Source organism: Xenopus tropicalis, chromosome 7 (genome assembly GCF_000004195.4).
Source record: "Xenopus tropicalis strain Nigerian chromosome 7, UCB_Xtro_10.0, whole genome shotgun sequence".
In the NCBI taxonomy this organism is placed as follows: Eukaryota; Metazoa; Chordata; class Amphibia; order Anura; family Pipidae; genus Xenopus; species Xenopus tropicalis.
This window is the reverse complement of record NC_030683.2, coordinates 117,441,546-117,457,778: the sequence shown is the minus strand read 5'-3', so window position 1 is coordinate 117,457,778 and position 16,233 is coordinate 117,441,546. Positions and strand designations below refer to the sequence as shown.

At 41.2% G+C, this 16,233-nt stretch overlaps 1 protein-coding gene across 8 annotated transcripts; it reads left to right on the top strand.

The window, feature by feature from the left end:
• The first annotated feature begins 237 nt into the window (after positions 1-237).
• Positions 238-15,384, top strand: med25 (mediator complex subunit 25). Of its 8 annotated transcripts, none has more exons than XM_031904756.1 (20): positions 238-404; positions 1,494-1,643; positions 2,482-2,527; positions 2,618-2,742; positions 3,218-3,316; positions 3,605-3,725; positions 4,600-4,756; positions 5,143-5,276; positions 5,638-5,731; positions 6,200-6,441; positions 6,779-6,919; positions 7,060-7,145; positions 7,726-7,783; positions 8,300-8,407; positions 8,595-8,786; positions 10,174-10,281; positions 10,361-10,444; positions 11,300-11,476; positions 13,186-13,393; positions 14,800-15,384. In XM_031904756.1, exons 2-20 carry the CDS (start codon positions 1,519-1,521, stop codon positions 14,907-14,909), a joined length of 2,415 nt encoding a protein of 804 aa, XP_031760616.1. In that variant the 5' UTR covers positions 238-404; positions 1,494-1,518; the 3' UTR covers positions 14,910-15,384. The 8 variants fall into 8 exon arrangements, with proteins under 8 accessions (XP_031760616.1, XP_012821344.1, XP_031760617.1 ...); XM_012965890.3 differs by having other exon boundaries at positions 5,635-5,731; positions 7,063-7,145; positions 8,598-8,786; XM_031904757.1 differs by having other exon boundaries at positions 5,635-5,731; positions 7,063-7,145.
• Positions 15,385-16,233: the final 849 nt, after the last annotated feature.

The window sequence follows — 16,233 nt, the reverse complement described above, 5'->3', positions numbered from 1 at the left end:
CGAGCTTATAAGGCTGGGTCAGGTACACAAAAGTAAAACATACTTTTTGTTCCTTGTTTTATTACTTTGTTACCTTTTTTTGTTTGTTTTATTACTATATTGAGAAAAATCTGCCCCCATAGGGTGTAACTAACAACTCATGAGTGAACATCACAGCCACACTTCATTGTCAGTCATCCCTGAGCTACAATAGCGGCTGCGTGTTGCGTCACCGCGTTTATAAATGTACGGCGTGACGTCAAAATCTCGCGAGATGAGAGTTGAGACTTGGGACTAGCTGTCCGGCAGCAGCAGCCGAGGCGCTGGACATTGCCGGGGTTTGTGGGACGATTAAGCAGCGGCTGGGATTGCGGGATGCGTTAGGGAAAGCGGGGCTGTCCCGCGAAAGGCGGGACTGTTGGGCGGTACGTATGTGTGTGTGTCTATACGTTCACAGACTCAGTGGGAAGCCCTAGTTCATGTAGGAGGAAGACATGTGTAATACTCTTTCTTTTCATGGGGACCCGCAGCAGCTGAAGGGTTAATGCCAAGGCAACCAGATTCCCTCTTGGTGTTGCTGAACTGAACGTGTAAACTTGTGTCTTGGTCTGTTTGTGTTTCTTTAACTTTGTAACTGGACTTTATCTCTATGGAAAGGCAGCTGCAATGATGGCAGAGCTGGGGGGCTCCCTAGGTTTGATTCCAGGAAGGAAATCACCTACAAAGAATGGGTCTCCCTGTGTTTGTATGGGTGCCTCCTGGTACCCAGTGTTAGGCTATAATCCAAAAAGTTTCATTGGTTCCTGATATAATGTGCGTGAGTGTGATAGCGACTTTAGATTGCAAGCTCTGCTGGGAAGGGGGCTGGGGGCAATGATGTGTAATCATCAGATCTGTTATACAGAGCAGCAGAATATATTGCCGCCTTTATAAGACAGGACAGTTTTTCTTTGAAAATTAAACTAAAGCTCCATTCTGCTTCCTGATCCCAATGAGCATAGTCAAACAAACCAGCAGCCCACTGAGCAGCCTCTGTATAAACAAACCCCTCTTCCTACAGCTCCAGCCTGTTATTCTTTGATAAAGAGTAACTCATACAGATGCCTTTTAGTGGGCTGCTGGGTTATTTGGCCCTGCTGTTTGGGATCAGGAAGTAGAATGTGGCTTAAGTATGATTTTTTTTAAATGTTTATCTGTCAAAGGTAGGGGCTTGTTTAAACAGAGGTAATATTCCCCATATAAAAACTCTGATTACGGTAGCAGGGAAGGTAGTAAGCAAAAACAATTTTCCACTTTATTATAATAAAGCAAATATATTTATTAATTCAAAGATCCTGCAGAATGCTTGTACAACCCAAACCTTATTTATTTTGACCCTTTAATAAAAACATGGCAAGTGTGACTCATTTAAGAAACCTGTGTTGTTTTCAGCAGGTGAATGCAGTAAAGAGCAATCAGGGGCTTCTGCTGCCACAATCTGAAAGAAAACGAATGTATTTTTATTCTTCGCTTAGGGTGGATCAGTGAGAGGCTTCAGCAATGGATGCAGCCACACCAGGAAACGGCGGCATAATATCCGATGTTGTCTTTGTCATAGAGGGAACGGCTAATTTAGGACCTTACTTTGAATCACTACGGAAACATTACCTGTTACCTGCAATAGAGTAAGTCCTACTGCAAATATTTGGTAAGGAAGTACTTAATCCCCCAGGATTTTTGAAGTAGAACAAAAACAGGGATTCTCTGCATTTGACCACTCTCCCTAGTTGCCCTGTGAATGGCTGCCATGACTGGGTTCTGCCTCTGCTCTCTCTTAGCAGCCACCAACCAGGAGCATGAACACTTGACTCAAGGAGCTTATTGCCTTTACATGCACATGTGTATTTCTGCTAAAGAACAACCCACTGCACAACTGCACACCACCAGTATGGGAAGCAGGGCCATCCTAAGGTGGGGGTGTCTTCGCTGCAGTTAAGGAAAGGGGACTAATACTGGGGACCCATAATTAAACCATGCATTTTGTTCTCCCTTAAAGCTGAAGCTTTCACTTTCTTAAGGTGGCCATGCACGTTAAGATACACTGGTTTGGCAAGGTTGCTAAACCAGCGGATCTTTCCCCAATATGGTGGCCAATAAGGTGGGCCAAATCGGGCTAATTTGATAATCAAATGACAAAGACGGCTATTGGAGCCATTGGACCGAGAACCACATCAATGAGCCAATACAGTCCCTAATCCAACGCCCATCCAATTGACACCTTGCTGATTTTTAGCCAGATATCATTCTGGGATGCCCATTGGGGGTCCCCATACAAGTGCAGATAAGCTGCCAAATCCGTTTAAATCTGCCCATGCATGGCCACCTTTACAGTTTCTGCTGTGAATTCTCATAGCCCTGTAGTATGTAAACAAAATATCACCAAACTTTTTAAAATGCTATATTATGCTAAAATTCATTATTCTGTTAAAAGTAAAACGTTTCCCCTCTTCTTTTCTTTCTTAGGTATTTTAACGGTGGACCCCCAGCAGAGACTGACTTTGGAGGAGATGTGAGTAACGCAATAAACACTATTTACTTCTGTGACAATTTATCTTGGTTTTCTAAATGTGGGCTTACATTCTGCTGTTTTGTCTTCCAGTATGGCGGCACCCAATACAGCCTGGTAGTGTTTAATACGGTGGACTGTGCTCCAGAATCCTATGTCCAATGTCATGCCCCCACCAGCAGTGCTTATGAATTTGTCCAATGGCTGGACAGCATTAGGTAAGATATTTGCTTCTCTGTTCTCTCTCACTGCTGTAAGTCTCACCTGAGACAGACATGTGATCTCTGCTAGCTAGAACCTAATACTGGTATGGGATCTGTTTTCCAGAAACTCATTATCCAGAAAACTTTGAATTACAGGACAGCCACCTCCCATTCATAATTTTAATATTGATTTTGTTTTGTTTTTTGCGAAACATTCCTATTGGGTTTGTTTAATGTTTTAACAGGTTTTTAGTAGACTTAAAGTTTGTAAATCAAAATTACGGAAAGATCCCTTACCCGGAATAACCCAGGTCCCATACATGTATTTTTAATCACGTGGCTCTTGTAGACGGCCAACTTCAATGAACCTTCTGGTGCACTGACTGTTAAATCCCTTTTTCTCTCCCACCTTGCAAAACAGTTAGTGGCAGCTAGAATTGCATGTCTACTTACGCAGCTACTTGTCCTAACGTCTGTTTTTTGTCTTCAGGTTCATGGGAGGCGGAGGTGAGAGCTGTAGTTTGATTGCTGAGGGGCTAAGCACTGCCCTACAACTTTTTGATGACTTCAAAAAGATGAGGGAACAGATGTGAGTTTTTGTGTCTGTCTAAAAGTTCTTAGTAAGTTAATTCTAATGGAAAAGTAAGCCCTATCTCTAAGGCACCTCTTTGAGGTCTTTATAGTTGGAGAGAGAGAAGGAGGGCCTAGAAAGCATAAGGGGTGGAGCTGCATGCAAGACAAGGAAGTCAGTAAAAGAACTGCAGCTCAGCTGCTTGTAATAGAGAAACAAATTCCTATAAAGGAGTTGCACTACACATTCTTAATTGGTAATGGTGCTGCTCTTTTTAATTACACCAAATGATTTTTTTTCCGTTAGTGGGCAAACTCACAAGGTGTGCATCTTGATTTGCAACTCCCCTCCATATCTACTGCCTGCTGTAGAGAGCACAACCTACTCTGGATACACAACTGAGAACCTTGTACAGAAAATTGGGGAGGTGAGTTTCATGAAAAACACTTTAGCTCTCATTTGTGTTCTTTGTTTTTGTTCCCAGTTACCCTGTTCTTTATGAGTCTGTCTCCTACATCATCCTTCTCCCCATTTGTGTATACTCTTTGGACGCATATGTTTGCTTTCTTTTACCATATCATAGATCCATAATTCTGTTTAACTATTATAGGAAGTGTAAGCTTCATCATTATCTGCTCGAAAAAACAATGGTAATCATCCCCTTTAACATAATAAATGGTTAACGTTGTACTACACCTTCTGCTTAAAGCATCAGTAATGTAAAAAAGTAAAATACAAGTTTTACATGAGCAAATTTTTTGTTCTTTTCTGTAGAGAGCCATAAATGACATTTGTCCCCAGTTTACCTTCCTGTGTAAGAACAGAAACCATTGTATTCTACACAGTTTATTTATAATCTGCTGTAAAAACATGTGCCCTATGGCTCGGCCACGCGGCGAATTCTTGGCCAGCAGATTAACGTAGGCAGAGAATCCACCCCTAAGCTTCAAAAAGCTTGATTTTGCGGGGAAATCTGCTCAGTGTGCCTGCACCAGGCCCGACACAGTGGCTCTGGGTGCAGGCACATCAAAAAGCTTTTTGAGGGTAATATTTTAATTTATTGGTATGACTGGTCCTTTGAAGAAAGAATGAAAATCTGAATAAACATTGTTGTAAAGGGTATGTGCTAAGATAATCAAACATATTTCTGTCACTTATTTTCCATTTACTGGACACCCAGCATTAAATTGTACATTGTACAGCAGCTCATAAGGTATAAAATTCTCTTGTTGTTGACTTTAGAATATGGAAGCATATCCAATGACCACTGGGACTATATTTGCCTTGTTTATTTTTATTAGAGAGGAATCCATTTCTCCGTCATTTCCCCGCGCAAACTGCCAGCATTACGAACTCTGTTTGAGAAAGCCATGCCAGTGGGTTTGATCGAGCCACAGCCTAAAGACTACAGCCAGGACCCTCGGCACATGATACTTGTACGCGGAATGGTTCTTCCAGGTTAGTGTTGTGCGCCATGGATCGGCCTATACAGAAATATGCCATTGAATTTTAGAAGGGATTGTTGATTGCCATTGACTTATTGAATTAAATCTAAACTATATCCAAAATCAAATTCTGGTTAGTACACACTTTTTCTTTACCAACGGATACCATAATGTTTTGGTTTCCATTCAGATTTCCATAGGTCTTATATCTTTGTCTCTAGCCCTGTGCAATTTCACAAACTACTTATATAAGAAAATTTTAAGGAAACCATAGATATACATAAATACATACCTACACAGATATATAGATAGCTTTAGATGTAGATAGCTATAGTATGGAACACAGCAGGTCAATAATTTGTGTTTTTAATGTTTACTCATTTTGGCTCTCTAACACAGTAGGAGGAGCTACATCTGTTCCAGGAGTCATTCCACCTAAACAACCTATTTCACAGCCACCACTTCCAGTTGTCCCACCCCAGATTGCAAATGCCCCTTCGCATCAGCTCCCACCTGTCCAGCCACCTTATATGGTATGTATTTCCACGTGTGTGTGGTGTCTGGGAACTTGGCTTCATTAATACAGTGTAACCGATGGAGTTAGATCACTAATTGTTTGTTATACAAAGTCTTTTCTAGCCTTTTAGTTGACTATTTGAAATGTAGTTTGGTCATGAAGAGGGAAGGTCTGGGTACACAAGATCCAATTGTTTAGGGGGATTTACTGTGGTTGAGAGATGTATTATGCACAAGCTTGGCTTTTATTTTTGTCATCATGTTCTTTTATGGACTGGGACACAGTTTATGGCAATTGCATGTTACATTAGAAGGGTGGAAACAGATGGTTAATAAACATTATGTTATGTTCAGACTGACCTGTGTTGTTCTCAGCAGGTTCCTCAGCAGAATACTTTGACTACAGCACATGCTGCTGCCCAGTCTGCGGTTGAAGCTGCAAAGAATCAGAAAAATAACCTCCCAAATCGCTGTAAGTTACGTAAACTGCAGCCTTTTATACGCTGATAAGAAATTGCCTTTTTTGCCTGTATAAATGCTCCTTTGTCCTGTGGTTGATCCAGTGCTAGCCAAACCACTAACCCCTGCCTTAGGTAAGTTCTCAGCCGCAGTGCCTTTCAAAAAGGATGGCTTTTGTGGTTCTTCTCCTCCTTACGTTGGATTCCTCCAGGATAAAATAGCTTATGCTTCCCTGATTTAAACTTGATATTTAATGCACATCAATAAATAACTGTCAGTATTAATAAATAGAACTTGTACATGAGGTGAACTTTCTTTGGAAACTTTTTTTTTAATGACTGATGTGGACAAAGAATATTTTATGGAAGAAGCTGCCCAGAATCCCAGGCTGTTTATTACTTTACAATGTTTCTTGTGGTTATGCTGTGTGATACTTTGTTTTTTTTTTCTCCAATAAGTATTTTATTTACTTTACTTTTAGTTCCACTTCCAAACCTTAATCAGATGCCACCTACATCGGCTGTTGGTACTCCATTTAACCAACCGCCGCCCCCTGCAATGCCTCAGAATACCTCAGTCCCCAAGATGGTTACTTCCACTGCATCCTTAATGACGCCTGCTTCTCAACCCAGTCTTGTCACCACGGTAACCACAGGTCCTGGACCAGCGCCTGTACAATTGCAGCAGCAGGGAGCTCAGCAACAGCCTGTTCCGCCATCTATGGTAAAGCAGCCTTTGATTTTATGAATTTCTGCCATTTGCTTGCCAAGCCATACCAGAAAAGTGTGTAGACATCATACCTGCATGTAATTGCTTTGTTTGGGTCAGAGCCTTCTATTTTAGATGTTTGAGTGACAGATCTGATTAAGACTAGTGCAGATTGCTGCAGAAGTTATTGTATTTTTTCCCTAAAAGAGAACTGCTTTTTTTCTAGTGTAAATGCTCCTCGGTGCTCTGCTTTGTAGCCTGAGGCTTCAGTTTGATTCCTCAGAGGCAATAAACCTTTATGATTTTTACTATGTGCCGATTTCTTGATCAGTTATCTTGTGTCTTCATACAGCCCATAACAGGAGCTGCTGGGGGAGTTCAAGCCCCACAACCCTCACAGCCACAGATTGGAACAGCACAGTTGCCATGCACACAGACACCTGTTAATGGCAATAAATTGCTTGCCTGGAGTGGGGTGCTCGAGTGGCAAGAGGTGAGTATGCTTGAGGGGCACGTATGAGCAATGGTGTTAAATGTGTTTTTGTCTGTAGTTTAAGTGTGGTAGAAGTATTTTATTAGCAAGTAAATGGTGCTTTTCAAGCCTTTACTAAATCGTCTATCACTTTACTCTAGAAGCCTCGGTCAGTGTCAGTGGACAACAACGCCAAACTAACTCGCTCCCTTCCATGTCAAGTTTATGTCAACCCTGGAGAAAATCTGTAAGTTTGTGACTATACATTGGTACTTCATATAACGATTAGCATTCTTCTATATAGGGTTTACATTTACAGTGTATTCAAATAAATGTACCATTCTTATGGCAAGATTACTCGACTCTAAGGCCAATGGCACACTGGCTATTTTATGTTTTTATGTGGCTTCTGTGCTTAGGGGACTTGTAGGGGATGTACAGAACTATGGTGGCTGCAAAAAGGGACAGATCTGATATTTTTTATGTCCTGTTGTGCACTAAAGCACTGCCTTTACCAAATTACACTGCATTTTAGCTACTAATGCCTTGGATGGGAATTGGGTTTGAAAGGCTTTTCATCAACTTCTGGTACTGAAACAGTAACCACATAGGCTACTGATGGCTCCCTTAAAGCAATAATTTATTGTACAGTGCTGTGAAATATGTTGGCACTTTATAATTATATTTAAAAATAATAGTTTGACCCTTTACTAGTAAGTATTTTAGGACTTTTTTCTATTGTTCCATTGGTAGTTCTTGTGTCATTTAATGATATCCCTGATCATTATTACAGGTATTTATTGTAATGGTTTTTTTCTTTTTCTCAGAAAAACTGATCAATGGCCACAAAAGCTTATTATGCAGCTCATCCCACAGCAACTTCTGGTAAGAATCATTGTACAGGTATCGGATCTATTATCCAGAATGCTTGGGACCAGTGCGGGTGCATGCATTCATGGTGACAAGCGGGGGGTGGGGATGGGGGAGTGACTGAAAATGCCAGCATCTTAAGGCCATCCAGGAGTGGGAACTAGGGGTAGGCAGACAGAGGAGGTACATGCTTAGCTTCCCTGCTGTTGCTTCCTAGATAAGTGCCTCTTTTGCCTACCCCAAGTTCCGACCCTGGTTTTTTTTTTTTTTTTTTTGCATATGGGATCTTTCTGTAATTTGGATCTCCATACGTTAAGTCTGCTAAACATTTAAACATGACATAAACCCAATAGGATAGTTCTGCCATCAATATGGATTCACACATCAACGGTTCAGGCTACAGAAAAAAAAAAGATTTAAAAATTAGAATTATTTACTTAAAATGGACTCAATGGGAGATGGAACTTTGTAGCTTTTTGGATAATGTGTTTCCTGATAGGGATCTCTAAATAATTATTTTTTTCTTTTTAGACTACACTTGGACCTTTGTTTAGGAATTCTCGCATGGTTCAGTTCCACTTTACCAACAAGGACCTAGAATCTCTGAAAGGCCTGTACCGTATCATGGGCAGTGGCTTTGTAAGTACCATGTCCATTACTACATTGCTTGGAAATGTTGTATTGTTTGTGTGCTTGTCTAAATAGTAAACCATTTTGACATTTCTTGAGCAGGCTCCAAATTGTGTCTAAGGGATTACTACCAAAATTGCCTAATCCCTCGATCATCATGTCATGTATCAGTTGGTTTTGTTTTTGCATCTTTGAGCAGGCCGGTTGCGTACACTTCCCGCACACAACTCCATGTGAAGTCCGAGTCCTCATGCTCCTCTACTCCTCCAAAAAGAAGATCTTCATGGGGCTCATCCCTAACGACCAGAGTGGCTTCGTCAACGGTATCCGACAGGTGATCACAAACCACAAGCAAGTTCAGATGCAGAAGATTGACCAACAGCGAAATGTACGAATGGTTTGTGAATCTTGCCAAAGTCTTTTTAATGTTATTTATTGTATGGGCCACATTGCTGTATTTTTGGTAATGGTATTCCAGCTGTTCTTATCTCTGTTAGGGGAACACAGGAGGAGTAGGGTATAATGCACTTATTTTCCTGCTGGTTTGAGCTTAATCCATGGCACTGCTGTCCAACTGGTGGGCCACGGGCTGCATCTGGCCCCTGGCCCCCTTTGTGTGGCCACTACTTACCTTTGTGTAAGTTTTAAATAGTATCAGTACTGAGATTAACTGCCCCCCTGCATTGTTCACACCAGTAAGAGCCTGATAGGTTTCTCTGACTCTTGCCATACTTTCCCTGTGCCTGCTCTACCCTGCCTGTGACTGCCATACCCTGCCTGTGAGTGCCTTACCCTGCCTACCCTATGCTGCCTGTGGGAAAATGGAAATTGGAAATAGTTATTATATGGTCCCTAAGGTGTTTATGTGCTGGGGTTGCTGTGCTATCCACAGGGAGGAGGAGCCATATGGATTTTAGTGTATGTCTTAATATGACTTTAGAAACTTTTTTTTCACATGAGTGATGGGGGGTATACCTGCAGAGGTTTTTTTGTGTGCTACCACCATTAATCTGGATATGGTCTTAAAAATTATTGTGATAACTTGTGTGTGGTTTAAGAAAAAGGCAGTGGTCAAAACAGGCTTCTATTATTGGCCCTCCACTACGTAGGTCAAACATTTTGAATTATAAGGTTTGACATTGAAGTCTGTAATACATTCATAGGCACTAGGAAAGAAGAACGCAAGAGGGAATTGAGCTTTCTGTTGGAATACGCAGGAAAAATCACTAAGTGTATAGTTCCCTGTAAAGGGGCATTTGTATACCTGACTTCTATTTAGATTTATTGAAAAGGGGCAGCTTTGTCAGCTGGACTTTGCATTCAAGTTCTATGTACTCGTTGGTACAGACTTAAAGGGGAGGTTCACTTTTTGTATGTTATAGAATGGCTAATCTAAGCAACTTTTCAGTTGGTCTTAATTATTATTTTTTTTTTTTTTTAACTATTTGCCACCTTCTGACTCATTGCTGCTTTCAAATGGGGGTCACTGACCCCAGCAAATTAAAAAGAAAAACTACAAATAATAAAAAAAATGAAGACTGATAGCAAATTATCTCAGAATATTACACTTTTCCTCATACTATTTAGTGTATAGAGATGGACTAACCTTTTGTTTTGACATCATGTGATGCTCGCTTAGTGCACCAGCAGAACATGAACATGAATGGTTGGAATATTGAGAACCATCTTCTCCAAATATTAAGTTTGCTCTGCCTGTATTGACAGTCGCCATTACACACAGCTCATCTCTTTATTGTCATGTTGTCTGTTTTTAGATGGGAGCTGGCCAAGCTGTGGGCACTGGGAATGTTCCAGCCAACACCCAAGCCTTCCTCCAGAAACAGCCAGGGGCTCTGCCAGTGGCACAGGCCGTACCCCAACAGGTAAACTGGTGTTACTTCTTATATATGGGGATAACATGGTTGTAGAAGAGAGAATGATACAATCTGCTCATTTCTCCAGATGCAAGGCCAGCAGGTAGCCCCGGGCATGCCCTCCATTAGCCAAGTCACTATGATGGATGAGCAACAGAGAACACAGAATTTGGTGAGTTTTTCTTTTTCTTGAGATAATCTGTTATTTTACTTTCTATGGATGCAGCAGATAAAAATGCCTGGATTCAGCCAAATACCAAATAGCTCACAGAATATTTTATTTTCTTAAATATTCATCCATTTTAAAAATTGTTTAAAGGGAAACTATACCCTCCTTTTTGACCTGAGCTCATTCGTGTTGGCCTTATGTAGGAAAATGCTTAAATAATGTCTGAACTTTCAGAAATAAATATAATCTGTGCACTACCCACCAAAGCGGGGGGGGACTTCAAGTACCAGAATCCATCACTTCACAATGGAACAAGATAAGGGAGGGGTTGAATTTCGCTGTGAGCACAAGGGGTGGGGACTATAATGGTCTCCTTATTTTATATTTCTGGAAGTTCAGATAGTGTTTTTTTTTTTTTATACTACACATTTTATCCATAAACCCAACTTCGATGAACTCATGTCAAGGGGGGAGTAACCTTTTTTTTTTTCCTTTCTGAAAATATAATAAAGTTTCTGAGTAGAAAATCCTTTTAACATCTGGAGGAGAACCAGATACGTTTTCTCTGATAAACAGATGGTCAGTCTGCAGCCCTAAAGGACTACATGTTCCATGATGGTGCCTGAGCCATCACATGTCTATGCGCTGCTGAGAGTTGTAGTATAACACAACGTTACTGTTGCCGTGCATGGGTGGAAGAACACTTTAGAGCAGTAGCGTCAGACTCCGCTCCGGCTATGAGCTGATGTTCAAATCTTGTTGAGGGGGGTGGGGGGAATGGGACTAAATGAGTGATCATTTATATTAGTGATGATTGCTTGACAATAACACAAGGATGACTATGCTGCTTTCTTCCAGTTACACATCAGAGTACAGCAACCACAGCAAGCAGCCTCTCAGGCACCACCACAAGCCACACAAACCACCGTTCAAGCACCTGGCCAGCCTCAGAACCCACAGCCAGGAGCGATGCTCCGACCACAAAACCCTGGTGCCAACCCACAGCTACGCAACCTCCTCCTGAGCCAGCAGCCTGTAAGTATCCAGGAAACCAGATGGGAATATTTTCCCCCTATAGCTCTTCCAGATAGTAAAGCATTTACCATAACTGGCAATTGGACAGAATGGTGTGGAAATGTAAATTGTAAGCTTAGCTGGGGAAGTGACTGATTTAAGTTGCTCCTTTTAAATTCCACTGCTATATAGAGAAGACTAATCATAGAATGTCCAGCATTGTTGATGTTGGGCTATGGGGGTGAGTGAAACTACTACATTCCCAAGAACAGGCACTGTTGAGCCACAGTGTGACAGGCTGAAAATTCAAATGGCTGATCTGCTTAGGATATTAAGGATACCGTACTGAATCTTTATGTGTAGCTCCTGGAACCTCATCCTAAGGCTAAAACCATGCCCCCTACTCCTGAGTGACAGGCCCCTCCTAATGTTGATATTATATGGTAGGAAGAAATAAAAATAAATATATATTATATTATATGAGCCAGTTTTATTCTTCTACCTAGATACAACACTTAGGGGCACATTTACAAAAGCACGAATGCTCCGAGCGTGTTTTCGGGATTTTTTCGGGCGTCCGCACGACTTTTTTGTACGGCGCACGAAAAAATAGGGAAAGGTTTTACCGCTGTTTGCAATTGTTCGGTACGAAAATTTCGTGACTTTCGGATCGCCAATACGATGTTATCGTGACTAATACGATTTTTTCGTAAGCATTTTCGTGATATTTGCGATCTTCTGAAATTTTCGTTTCCAATGTGATTTTTTCCCATTCAAGATTCGGATTCGTGGATTAGTAAATGTGCCCCTTAGTAATCCCATATCTGCCTTCCAAAATGTACTGGCTATCTCTTAAAGGGGAACTCCACCCAAACACAACTTAAGCTTTTTGAAAAGTAAATATAATTCATCAATTAAAAATGTAGAAAGAGAAGAACTGTTTTGCAGCTGGATTTCAGCAAATAAAATGGTATTTATTCATACTGTTTGAAGGACCAGATTAAAGTGACCGGTATTTTAGGGATTTCTGTGTTGTGTGGGGCTCTTTAACACATTTTTGGTCCGGAAGAGACAACTTGAGACAACACCACCACTGAATTTATAAAAATAGGCGGGAATCACTATTTATTATTATTATTATTATAATAATAATATTAATAATAAATAGTGATTCCCACCTGTGTTGTGTCCTTGTTAATGAAGTTCCCGTTAATGAGGCACAATTTATCCACTGTGTAGTTTGTTACAGTTCAGTAAGTACGTAGTGCATAAAGATATGTACTCCGTCAGTTTTCTATGCTATGAAATTATGAGGTTAGTTGCAGTTCAGTCAATTCATATTGCATATAGATATGCCAGGTTTCCAAAATATATATAAAAATGCATCATCCAGGGAGAGGGAGAGAATCCCCCATGAGTAAATGCCACATGTTCCACAGCTGTTTCCTCACAATAGTGGCAATGGGGGTTATGTTACAAAAGGTGCTACGTTTGCCCATGAGCAGTAACCTATAGCAACCAATCAGCGGGCAGAATTTACTGGTTACCTGTTAAAGGCAAACATCATATTGGTTGCTATGGGTTACTGTGCCTGGCCAAACTTAGTGCTTTTTCTTTCTTGTCTGTAAAAAAAATGTTGTTCTGGTCCAAGGCGTGAACATTTGAGCAAGTCACTAAGACAGAACCATTGTACAAGAACTAAATATCCATTTCGTTGTTCTGTTTTACAGCCACAGACCAGTGTCCCACAAACACAGCAGCCTTTGCACCATATGCAGCAAGCGGCTCAGGGCATGCTTCCCCATCAGGCCATGGGCCAACAGATGCAGCACCAGGCTCCCGGCCAGCAGCAACTCCAACTCCCGGGGCAAACACTTATGCACCAAGCCCCCGCGCAGCAATGGGGGAACCAGATGCAACAGAGAGCACCAATTCCAGGTGAGGAGGTTTCACACCAGGGGAAACGGCAGTAGCAAGAGTGGCAATAATTGGTCCAGGCAGGTCACTTCACACTGTTGCCCACTCACAGTTTGCATTGCCCTTTAAACAGACACCCTGAGAAATTCATTTACAGCAGGCTAGGGGTTTTATGATCCCCAAGGAGTGGCTCAGGGGCAACATTTTGCTCCCCAACCCCTTGGATGTTGCTCTCAGTGCCCCCTGACTTGGGGGCAAGTTTTGGTTGAATAAAAACAAGCTTTCCTACCAAATAAAGCCCCCTGTAAGCTGATAGGGTGCATAGAGGCTGCCTAATAGCCAATCACAGCCCTTATTTGACTCCTCCATGAACTTTTATGGTGCTTGTGTTGCTTTTCACGTCTGTTTACATTTGACTGTGGCTCACAACAACAGTTGAGGACCACTGGCCTATACTAATACTTGTATCTTATTTTGATCCTTATATCATCTCATCGTTGGGAGGTATACATATAGGATTCTATTTTCTTCATCTCCTTGTTTCATTTTGTACAACACAAAGTAAATCCTGCAGGTCTGACCACTTTAAAAGCTTCCTGTATATATTACCCATCATTCTTTGTGAACCCACCATTGACCATACTGTACAGGTGTTCTAGATTATATAAGTGACCGAGAAACACCCTAACCTGAGGTCTTTATCATTAATTAGTGCTTTTTAAATGATAAATAAACCTTTATAAAATAAGTAAATGTAAAATTATTCTAAGCACTTTTGCAATTTACATTAATTTTTTTATTCCAAGATATTAAGGGAAATGTGTACTGTTAATACAAATGAATTTTGCAACAAAGGCACCACCTGTTGGTCAGTTTCCGACCATGATGTCACCAAGGAAGTTGTCAGGCGAAAGAAAGAGGGCTGCTCTGATGTTCTTCTGCTTAGGAAAGGTCATCTGAGGTTTCTAATGATTTTCCTAAGCAGAAGAACATCAAACCAACCCCTCTTTCTTTCTCCTGACAACTTTCTTGACTGGATCATGGACAGAAACTGACCAGTAGGTGGTGCTGTGTAACAAAATTCATTTATATTGACATTAATGTTTGGTTTCAAAAAGGTAAATGATACCTGCTGGATGGCTGTTGTGGGTAACTATCAGACTTTGGGGCATATTTATTATAGTGTATTGGCTTATACACTATAAAAATAATCCCCTTAGTGTAGACTTGCAAGACATTTATTTCATTGTGCTGCATATTTCACAGGGAATTTCCTTCATAAACCTTCAGGAATTGGCCTGAATGGTCATTGTGTGCATTCCGTTGCTATGGTATTACTATAAAACAATCCCTATCATACTAAGGTATAAAGGTTCAGAAGCCTGAAGCAGTCTGTTTGACACTTGTGCTTTGTTTTTCTGCTTTAGGGACACTGATGATGAGCGCGGGACCTCGAGGCCCTGTCCCTCAGCAAGGCCTACAGCAAGTGCAGGCTCAGAGTGTCATGGAAGACGACATCCTAATGGACCTTATTTGAGGATAAGCTAAGGAAATGAGACTCTACTGCCTCCAAAATGATATGAATCCTGCAGGATTTTTCTGAATTCATCAGCTATGAATCACCTCTTGTCATTTCCTCGCCTTCTTGATTTATTAACCGACAGTAGCCTAAATAGGAATTCATAGGGCGTGTTCAGACTCATCTGGTCAGAGTCGCTAAACTGTTGAAAGCTGCTTGGCCTCCTGGTTCCTGTGTCGGCAGTTTGGTCCCCATACAGGTGGGTATAGAACTCTATCCTCACTGGTGCTTATATTTACCGGTGGGATTGGTCCCTGTTTCCAGGAAGTCACGGACAACTAACTGAACTGCTTCAGTTTTGACCATTGTTGACTCACACGTCCTTTTTACAACACGTAGCAGACTTTTCTTTTGTTATATTGTAAAATGAGCTTTTACAGGTATAAAATAAGATATGCCATGAAAAAAAAAAATAAAAAAACGTTTTAGAAAATCCATTGTGGTCATTTTAGCCCATAGTGAAGTATCGCTCCAGTAAGTCGTCTCACAGTGTATGGGAGGGTACTGCCTGGGGTTATGGATTACAATCAATACAAGAAATGAAAGGGATATACAATATTGCTAGTTACCTAGCTGTCTGAAACATATGTATGTAACACAGGGCAATATTTTATCTGCATGTGTGGTCGACTGGTATTCTACTGCTGTCATAGTTAATGTGCCAAGAAGCCACCACTCTGTTGTGCATTTATTGATACCGAAGAGCCAGAAATCTTATCCTAAAGCAGTTTTCTGCCTTCCCTGGATTCTGCACGTCTTTTAAAAGGAAGCTTCAGTGCCATAAAGCGTGAGTTAATCGCTGTGATTGGACAAGTATATTTACCTCTTTAATGAAGATCGAACTGGAGGGTTCCAACCTGGTACAGACCAACTGTTTCACAGACTTGTTTGTATGATGTCTCTATTGCCTAGCCTTATGGTATCTCTGTGTACAGGATATGTTAATACCTAGGGAGTTGCCATATATGACCGTGTACAGCTGCCCATGGCTCATTGACCATCAGATCCACCCTATCCTGGCTTCTACCAATCATAAAACCAACCAAAGACCGGAGTAGAGAGGATGAACAAATTTGTCCACAAACCCCATGGTTGGTTTGTTGGTTTGTTGGTTGGTTGGTTAGTTACCATTAATAAGCACTGGGCAATTAACATTCATTGAGGTTACACATTTGCTGTACTTTCATGTTTGTGAACAGTGATCCTATTGGAACACTTGATACAGGAAACAAACAGCATATTCTTCCTTTGCTCCCTCAGAGCTGGAAAACTGAAGGGGAAA